General features: G+C 50.2%; 1 protein-coding gene and 1 long non-coding RNA gene across 3 annotated transcripts in view; both read left to right on the forward strand.

Moving 5' to 3' along the window:
- Positions 1–8932, forward strand: part of clockb (clock circadian regulator b) — a 14033-nt gene extending 5101 nt beyond the window's left edge. Inside the window, exons 9-23 of one of the 2 annotated variants that reach the window (XM_057035214.1) lie at positions 154–267; positions 374–492; positions 605–687; positions 920–1026; positions 1109–1256; positions 1338–1413; positions 2129–2273; positions 2573–2676; positions 2810–3061; positions 3497–3655; positions 3888–3935; positions 4025–4218; positions 4310–4439; positions 7588–7725; positions 7802–8932. In XM_057035214.1, coding sequence (XP_056891194.1) covers positions 154–267; positions 374–492; positions 605–687; positions 920–1026; positions 1109–1256; positions 1338–1413; positions 2129–2273; positions 2573–2676; positions 2810–3061; positions 3497–3655; positions 3888–3935; positions 4025–4218; positions 4310–4439; positions 7588–7725; positions 7802–8035 — 2051 coding nt within the window. In that variant the 3' untranslated portion in view covers positions 8036–8932. The remainder of the gene's footprint in view (positions 1–153; positions 268–373; positions 493–604; positions 688–919; positions 1027–1108; positions 1257–1337; positions 1414–2128; positions 2274–2572; positions 2677–2809; positions 3062–3496; positions 3656–3887; positions 3936–4024; positions 4219–4309; positions 4440–7587; positions 7726–7801) is intronic. The other variant, XM_057035215.1, reaches the window with a different exon arrangement.
- On the forward strand, positions 4446–7089 carry LOC130527086 (uncharacterized). Its single transcript, XR_008950932.1, has 2 exons — positions 4446–4857; positions 6352–7089. It is a non-coding gene; the product is annotated as an uncharacterized LOC130527086 (long non-coding RNA).
- Positions 8933–10000: the final 1068 nt, after the last annotated feature.

Below are 10000 nucleotides of genomic sequence, written 5' to 3' on the forward strand. Positions count from 1 at the left end.
GCTGTAATATTGCCTCTTTAGGCGAATCGTCGTTATCTGTTCCACGTATCATTCTGTGCTTTACATTTATCGGTTGGTCTGGAAATGATCACGTTAGCCTTCTGACCAGTGAGGAGCCACTGCTGGAACGATGTTTCTTTTTCTTGTCTCCAGCTAAGAACCACATGGAGTTCTGCTGCCATATGCTGCGCGGGGCCATCGACCCCAAAGAATCACCTGTCTATGAATATGTTCGATTCATTGGCAACTTCAAGTCACTCAATAATGGTACGGCACTCAAATTACACCGCAAGCGTTCAGCAGCGCCGCGTCATGTGACGAGGATGGGCCATGGTTAACGGAACAATATTCATAATTCCACTCTGTCGTTTAGTTCCAAACATAACGAGGAATGGTTTAGCAGGGGTGTTGCAGCGCTCTCTACAACCTGCGTTTGATGACCAAGTGTGCTTCGTCGCCACGGTGCGGCTCGCCAAGCCTCAGTTTATTAAGGTATCATGACGTCTGCACACACAAGCAAACAGAACAGTGTGAAAATGTTGATTTGTTGGTATTTCATATGCGGCAGGTTCTCTTATTTCCTGTTTATTGTGTTAACTTGTAGGAAATGTGCACAGTAGAGGAACCTAATGAAGAATTCACCTCCAGACACAGCCTGGAGTGGAAGTTTCTTTTCCTCGACCACCGGTAAGCTCCCCCCCCCGCCCATCCCCGCCCACCCCTGATCACCCCCGCCCACCCCCCCCCCCACCCCCCACCCCTGCCAGGGCCTGGACAGGCTGCTGAAAGCCTCACTTCAACCAGTCATCATTGTTTTCTCTGTTATTTTAAAGGGATTAATAATGAATTATAGTGGAATATTTCAGTGGGAATGTGTATTTTCACACTTACACTTCCTGGTTGTTTGCTAACATTCCAGAGCTCCACCAATCATAGGCTACTTACCTTTCGAGGTCCTGGGAACATCAGGGTATGACTATTACCATGTGGACGACCTAGAGACACTGGCAAAGTGTCACGAACACTGTAAGTACTCAACACTGCTCTTTTTAGGCACCTTGCTCGTGCTTCTAACCATCTCTGCTCTGGTGTCACGCTCTCCTGTCAGTGATGCAGTATGGAAAAGGGAAGTCTTGTTACTACCGCTTCTTGACCAAAGGTCAACAGTGGATCTGGCTTCAAACGCACTACTACATAACCTACCACCAGTGGAACTCGCGACCCGAGTTTATCGTCTGTACACACACGGTGGTCAGGTACTGCAGCACAGTACAGCGCAGAGCAGCCTGATGGTGGTGCATGGTTCAATGAAACTAAACAGCTTGTTTTTAATGCAGCTATGCAGAAGTGAGGGCAGAACAGCGCAGGGAGTTGGGCATCGAGGAGGCCAACCCAGACATTTCTGCAGATAAAGTGAGTACCCAGCTTAAAATCAGTGCTGTTAATAAAACTCATTATGCTGGTTGTTTTTGTTGTGTAGGCTGTTAATTGTAATTGGATATGAACCTATTCTGGATCTTATACTCTTTTATAGCTCTTATCTTACAGCCATGATCACTCATTAACCTCAATCAGGGAAGCAAGTCATGAAAAGGATCCCAGTTCGTTGTACACAACCCTAACCCTAAATCATGGTTTATAACAGCCTGTTATTACCTGTGACCATCCCTTCAGTGTGTAATACGCTCAAGATGGTAAATTTATCCTGTGAAATTGTTGCTTTTCATAACATCCAGTTGATTTAGCATCATTAATATCAGTGTTAGAAAGCATAAGCCTAAAATATGTTGAAATATCTATATGTTGCAGACATAAACACATAAATCAGTCTTGTCTTGGTTGGTTAACGGGACATTAACACATTTCACATCTTGTATTGAAACACAACACGCCCTCTTAAATCTGAGCCTGCGCTTTTCTTGAACCAACATGTGGGGTTTGAGTTCAAAGGTCAAGTTCAACTTGATAATATTTAGTGTAAATAAAGCAGATGACTATGAAAAGCCATTTTAGAACAGGAACTCTCTTTATTGCCCTTTTATATTCCGTCTAGTTGACTAATACGCACACTCCCTGACCAAGGTAGTTCCCTGACCAAGTCAAATGCTTCTGTCCTCTGGGTCCACAGAGCCAGGACTCTGGTTCAGAGTCCCAGCTAAATACATCTAGCCTCAAAGAGGCTCTGGAGAGATTTGACCACAGCCGGACGCCCTCCACTTCCTCAAGGAGTTCCCGTAAATCCTCTTCCCATGTCTCTGACAACACTTGCACTTGTAAGGGAGCACTCACTCACTCACTCACACACACACACACACACACACACACACACACACACACACACACACACACACACACACACACACACACACACACACTCTCACACACACACACACACACACAACACACACACACACACACAACACACACACACACACACACACACACCACACACACACACACACACACACTCTCACACACACACACACACACACACACACACAGCACTGTCTGAATGATGCTAACTGTGACACAAGCTCACATGCGTGACACGTCCATGGTGGTCTGTCCCTAGCAACAGCTTCCAAGCTACATATGGACACAGCCACACCTCCTCGACAGTCGCTGGCCTCCACCATGGAGATGACGCCCCAGCGCCGCTCCTCCATCAGCAGCCAGGTGACATGTGCTTGCCTAAAACTCCCCAGATTCAGGGGCTCTGGTTCTTTATACAGTTTCCATTTGTATCCATCACAATGTAAAAACTCAGTGCAGTTCAGCTGTTTTACTTCACTTTAATTGTTTTCTCTAGTCTATGAGCTCTCAGACTACAAACCAGAGTGTGACTCCGGGTATGATGACGCAGCAGCAGCAGCAGCAGCAGCAGCAGCAGCAGCAGCAGCAGCAACAACAGCAGCAGCAGCAGCAACAACAGCAGCAGCAGCAACAACAGCAGCAGCAACAACAGCAGCAGCAACAGCAGCAACAACAACAACAACAGCAGCAACAACAACAACAACAACAACAGCAGCAGCAGCAGCAGCAGCTTCAGCCAAATGTACAGGTGAGAATGTCTGGCGTCTGTCTGTGCACACACTCTGATTCCACAGTAGTGATCCACAGACAACGGCTCCAGCTGAATCTTCTCGATACTGATTTAGTGGAGGGTAAATGAAGGATAAGTGACAGTCCACAAGGTGAGCAGAGAAAGTTTGTGGGTGCTGTGCAGAGTGTTGTGGTCACACTGCAGCCTGTCCCGCTGCTGTGACCTTCACATGTACAGAGCACTACATCCCCTACATGAGTGGCCTGTGCAATGTAAGCAGCTTGGATGGTTTCAGGTTGGTCAGCCTGATTTTGAGGGCTTTAAACAAATAAATGTAGACATAACATCTAAATATTGACCATGTTTATTTTCACATTTGTGGCCAAACCCATTGAACCGACTCCCATTGTGACCAGTACTGCTGACCTACTCTTGCTTCCTCTCCCCCCTCAGCCAGTAATGGAGTTCTCAGCACAGGTAAATGCAATGCAACATCTAAAGGAGCAACTGGAGCAGAGGACCAGGATGATCCAGGCCAACATCCAGAGGCAGCAGGAAGAGTTGAGGCACATTCAAGAGCAGCTGCAGCGAGTCCAGGGACAAGGAATCCAGGTGTGGTGGGAAATGTACCGCAATGGCTCCAACGAGTCTGCATTTTCATACAGCACAGACGTTAAATCACCTGTGATTCAGGTGTGATTCTGTTCCACAAGCTGCGATTACAGTACCTAAATATGTTATATATATATATATGTTATATATATATGTTATATATCTGCTCCTTAAATATGGAGACATTTAAACTGCAAACACGTCCTGATACGGAATGTTTCCGTCCTGGCAGATGTTGCTACAACAGCAAAGTGGTGCGACAAACGTGCAGCTCCCACAGGTGAGCACAAGCATCCTTTTGCCCAGAGTTTCAACCTGCCAACTCTTTTCCCTGAACAGCTAATCATCTTCCAACGTTTCCTTCTGCAGCCGCAGCGTCAGACGCAGCCGCCACAGCAGGCTCAGCCACAGACGCAGGCTTCTGTCTCGGCTCCCCTCTACAACACTATGATGATTTCTCAGCCAGGACAGCCCAACGTGCTGCAGATCAGCACCACTCTGCCACAGAACAATGCACAACAAGGCACCGCCGTGGCCACGTTCACACAGGACCGGCAGATCCGGTGAGTGTGCCCAGAAGTAGCACATTTTTCACTGAGGTTGAGTTTTTAACTTGTTTATTCCTTCCTGGCTGTTTATTTCCACTGTCTCCAGGTTTCCAGCAGGTCAGCAGCTAGTGACCAAGCTTGTGACAGCTCCCATGGCCTGTGGAGCCGTCATGGTGCCTACATCCATGTTCATGGGGCAAGTGGTCACTGCCTACAACCCCTTTAGTGGTCAACAGGTCCGTACAGAGTTCTGTTTGCTGCTAGTGTTGTTTTAATACCATATTTTCTGGACTATATGTCGCTCCAGAGTCGCATGAGCCAAATTATGCATAGTAAAGAAGAAAAATAGATATATAAGCCGCATTTTGGGGGAAAATTTATTTGATAAAATCCGAGACCAAGAACATACATTTCATCTTGAAAGGCCATTAGCATAGATTAGCAATAGGGTTACGGTATGCTAACGTAACAAATTCAGCTACATGACCCACAACGAACTGAGTACGTGTCTGCTTTGTTAACGTAACATATTAACAGTTATTCAGATAACTATAGCATAAAGAACATCCGAGCAAGTTTACCAAACAATCAAGTCTAACTCCATAGACGAAGCAGCGCTTCTTCTTCTGCGTCACTAAAGGAACTCGTTCCTCAGTACACACGCCTAGAGCGCCCTCTGGTGGTCCTCAGGTACACACGCCTAGAGCGCCCTCTGGTGGTCCTCAGGTACACACGCCTAGAGCGCCCTCTGGTGGTCGTCAGTGCACACGCCTAGAGCGCCCTCTGGTGGTCGTCATGCACACGCCTAGAGCGCCCTCTGGTGGTCATCAGGTACACACGCCTAGAGCGCCCTCTGGTGGTCATCAGGTACACACGCCTAGAGTGCCCTCTAGTGGTCATCAGGTACACACGCCTAGAGCGCCCTCTGGTGGTCGTCAGTGCACGCGCCTAGCGCACCCTCTGGTGGTCATCAGTACACACGCCTAGAGCGCCCTCTAATGGTTGTAAGTGCACACACCTAGAGCGCCCTCTGGTGGTCCTCAGGTACACACGCCTAGAGCGCCCTCTAGTGGTCATCAGGTACACACACCTAGAGCGCCCTCTGGTGGTCATCAGGTACACACGCCTAGAGCGCCCTCTGGTGGTCCTCAGGTACACACACCTAGAGCGCCCTCTGGTGGTTGTAAGTGCACACGCCTAGAGCGCCCTCTGGTGGTCATCAGGTACACAGCCTAGAGCGCCCTCTGGTGGTCGTCAGTGCACGCGCCTAGATCGCCCTCTGGTGGTCATCAGGTACACACACTGCTAGAGCGCCCTGGTGGTGTGTAAGTGCACACACCTAGAGCGCCCTCTGGTGGTCCTCAGGTACACACACCTAGAGCGCCCTCTGGTGGTTGTAAGTGCACACGCCTAGAGCGCCCTCTGGTGGTCCTCAGGTACACACGCCTAGAGCGCCCTCTAGTGGTCATCAGGTACACACACCTAGAGCGCCCTCTGGTGGTCATCAGGTACACACGCCTAGAGCGCCCTCTGGTGGTCCTCAGGTACACACACCTAGAGCGCCCTCTGGTGGTCGTCAGTGCACGCGCCTAGATCGCCCTCTGGTGGTCATCAGGTACACACACTGCTAGAGCGCCCTCTGGTGGTTGTAAGTGCACACACCTAGATCGCCCTCTGGTGGTCCTCAGGTACACACGCCTAGAGCGCCCTCTGGTGGTCGTCAGTGCACACGCCTAGAGCGCCCTCTGGTGGTCCTCAGGTACACACACCTAGAGCGCCCCTGGTGGTCGTCAGTGCACGCGCCTAGATCGCCCTCTGGTGGTCATCAGGTACACACACTGCTAGAGCGCTCTGGTGGTTGTAAGTGCACACACCTAGATCGCCCTCTGGTGGTCCTCAGGTAACACGCCTAGAGCGCCCTCTGGTGGTCGTCAGTGCACACGCCTAGAGCGCCCTCTGGTGGTCCTCAGGTACACAACCTAGAGCGCCCTCTGGTGGTCCTCAGGTACACACGCCTAGAGCGCCCTCTGGTGGTCCTCAGGTACACACACCTAGAGCGCCCTCTAATGGTTGTAAGTGCACACACCTAGAGCGCCCTCTGGTGGTCCTCAGGTACACACACCTAGAGCGCCCTCTGGTGGTCCTCAGGTACACACGCCTAGAGCGCCCTCTGGTGGTCGTCAGTGCACGCGCCTAGAGCGCCCTCTGGTGGTCATCAGGTACACACGCCTAGAGCGCCCTTGGTGGTCGTCAGTGCACGCGCCTAGAGCGCCCTCCTGTGGCTGTTAGTGTGGAAATAACGAAGATGTGAAATTCTGTAATAATGTATTTATTTAAGTCGCTGGTACTGACGCTTGATTAACACGCCATTGTAAAAATTGGTTTCAGTTAGATTTTGGTTGAATCCATTTTGTGTTAAAACAATGTGCTTCAGTTTCAGATTAAAGCTCTTTAGAGTTCTGAGTGAAACACAGAATGTGGCCGAGTTGCGCTGTCTTAGCTAAACAGCTTTTTATATCTTTGATTCGTCCTCTTAACTTTGTTTCATTGCGCCTGGATCCAACTGAGGTGATAAATTGGAATTACCTGGAGTGTCGCTGCACCGGCTACAGCCAAACTTGAGGTTTCTCCTCCAGAGGAGACAAGAATGTCACCAATGAGACGTTTCAGCAGAGAAAGCGTTAATAGTTGTAGTTGCCTCCATCTAACCCGACACGTTGTTGGTCACGGTCGCTTGTTTAGGTTTAATTATAGTGCACATCCAAAAATATCAGCTTTTTAGGTGACACTGTTTCCCAGAGCTGCAGCTCTCTGCTGCCACCTCGTGGCCACAAGGTGGCAAGGTGGTTCACTTCAACCAAATCCACAATAGTAAACTTAATTAACCTTAACTAGGTCATTGTTGAAAGAAAATGTCACCAGTTTTCCATCTTTTTTTATAAAAATCTGATCATCATAATGTTTTTATTTTGAAAATAATTTAATTGTGACGTTGGTATTTAATTGTTCCAAAAAAATGGAAAGAAGATCAGGAATTGATCATGTTTGCCTCATTGAGCAGTTAGGGTTAGGGTTAGACAGGTTTAAATCTGGACGCGTGCTTGACAAAACAAGATATTGTTGCAGTTTTAAATTTGTCTTTAGGTTAATTCCTTAAAATAAGGCAGAAAGCCTCGTTCCTTGTGCCTTGTGTCTTGTATCTTGTGTCTTGTATCTTGTGTCTTGTGTCTGGTGTCTTGTATCTTGTGTCTTGTGTCTTGTGTCTTGTATCTTGTGTCTTGTATCTTGTATCTTGTATCTTGTGTCTTGTGTCTTGTATCTTGTATCTTGTGTCTTGTGTCTGACCTGTGCCTCTGCTGTCCTCTGACTCCCGCCTGGGTTCAGCAGGGTGGACAGACCCAGACTCTGACTCTGCAAGCAGCCCAACCTCCTCCGGGTCAACCTGACGGCCAGACCCAGACGGCTGTGGTGGCTCAGAGTGGCCAGCCGGGGCAGCAGGGGCAGCAGGGGCAGTTTCTCCAGGTATGGTGGTGAGGCCGACCAGAGGACGCGCCTTTATTACACAAGCCTTTATTACATGTCCTCCCTTGTCTGTCAGGGAACTCGGCTTCTCCACGGTAACCAGTCCACCCAGCTGATTCTCCAGACTGCTTTTCCACTCCAACAACAGGGCGCCTTTGCCCAGGCAACGCACCAACCGCCGCCGCCGCCGCCGCCGCCGCCGCAGCCTCACCACCAGCGGCACCAGCAGCAGCTCAAACCTCAGCCCCAGAAACAGCAAAAAGCGCCTTCGTCTCACAGGACCGACAGCATCAGCAGCCAGCCGCAGTGAGGCGGCACCGCCGGGAAGGTCCTCGCCGTGGCTGCTGGCTAAAGATCTCCCCGAGGATCGTTACACGCTGTTCCTCCTCCAGGAAGATGGAAGTGTGGGAGCGTGCACGGACCTCCCTGAGGACTGTCCTCATGGCAACAGGATGGATTCATTAGTGTGCTTCTGCTCACCAAAGGAAGAGGTGTGTGGGAGCTGTAGTCTGCCTGGATACCCACCCAGTAACCATGGTAACGACGGACTGTTTTGGAAAGGTGTGTCAACGGGAATCGACTGTATAAATTTACTGTATGATTTTAAACCCCCAACAAACCTGTAAATATCCAACATAGCCTAACAGGAAACAAATGTAGTATTTTATATGATTGCATGGAACGAATAACTGTAAGCTTTTATTAGTGGCTTTTAAAAAATGGATTTTTACTTTATTCAAGAGTTTTCAGGTCTTTCCCCGTTTTCTTAAAAAGAAACTCCAAAATGAGGCTTTAAATTTCCGTTTCAACCTCTTGAAATCGGTTGGGTTTGGGTGTTTTTGTGTGTGTGTGAGTCTCAGAGACAAAAAAAGGACCTTTTTCATTTTGTAACGACACATTATGTTTGGCTAAAACCATCCAGTTCCACTTCAGCCGCAGCATCAGGAGCTCTCTGGAGGGGGGGCGGCTTTGGTGGCTCCAAGTGCCAAGAACAGCAGCTGTCTTCTTCCTCTCCTCAGAGACGTACACATATATATATATTTTCCAACCAGATATTACCCGTACTAAAGTTACCCATGTGTATATATTAGGGATTTTATTTTTGAAGCGTCAGAGACCTTATACGTAACAGTATATCCTCAACCCCCAGAACTTAAGCACTTGATGTGGTCGTGTACAGTAAATCACTGTTGTTGGACTCCTGTAACCTGTGGTGTGGTTTAATGAGAGGCTGTTTATGGCAATACAATCCTGTGTGTGTGTGTGTGTGTGTGTGTGTGGTGAGTGTGTGTGTGTGTGTGTGTCGTGAGTGTGTCGTGAGTGTGTGTGTGTGTGTGTGTGTCGTGAGTGTGTCATGAGTGTGTCGTGAGTGTGTCGCCCTGTGTGTGGCCCCGTGTGTGTCGTGTGTGTGGCCCCGTGTGTCGCACAATAACTGACTTAGTAAAGGCTCCATGTGTCCGGGTGGTACTCGTATTCTCAGGAATGTGGTCGAGTTCGGTGCTTCTGCCTCAGTCTGAAGTCAGAACCGGAGAGTTCCCCGTGGCGCCGCGGGGGTCACGGTGACGTCATTTCTCACCCAGAAGTCTCAGCGTTTAGCTCCTCCCCCAGATTTGAGGGGCGTGGCTCTCCTCGCGTGGTCGTACGGGTCGTCGGTGTCTCTTCCTTCTCTCTGTCTCCGGACACTTTGGTGCCGTTTGGTTCCTCATGTCTCAGTTCTCAAACAGCAGTTGAAACCAGGGTCGTGCCCTCAGGGTCGTGCCCTCAGGGTCGTGCCCCCAGGGTCGTGCCCTCAGGGTCGTGCCCTCAGGGTCGTGCCCCCAGGTCGTGCCCCCCAGGGTCGTGCCCTCAGGGTCGTGCCCTCAGGGTCGTGCCCCCCAGGGTCGTGCCCCCCAGGGTCGTGCCCCCCAGGGTCGTGCCCTCAGGGTCGTGCCCTCAGGGTCGTGCCCCCCAGGGTCGTGTCCCCAGGGTCGTGCCCCCAGGGTCGTGCCCCCCAGGGTCGTGCCCTCAGGGTCGTGCCCCCCAGGGTCGTGCCCCCCAGGGTCGTGCCCCCCAGGGTCGTGTAAGCCATATCAACAGAGAAGCCTCGGCTTTAGACGGGTGGAAGGCGGCGGCGGGCCGGATGTGTGGTTGCGTCCCAGCGTAGTCGTGTGTGTGTGTGTGTGTGTGTGTGTGTGTGTCTGTGCGTGCGAGTGTGTGTGACTCCTCTTCGCCGTCCTTCTGGTATCACCGGGGTTCACCATCGTTCCCCTGGAGGTGGCCAATCAGTTCTTGCTTT

This window comes from Takifugu flavidus, chromosome 6 (genome assembly GCF_003711565.1).
Source record: "Takifugu flavidus isolate HTHZ2018 chromosome 6, ASM371156v2, whole genome shotgun sequence".
Taxonomy (NCBI): Eukaryota; Metazoa; Chordata; class Actinopteri; order Tetraodontiformes; family Tetraodontidae; genus Takifugu; species Takifugu flavidus.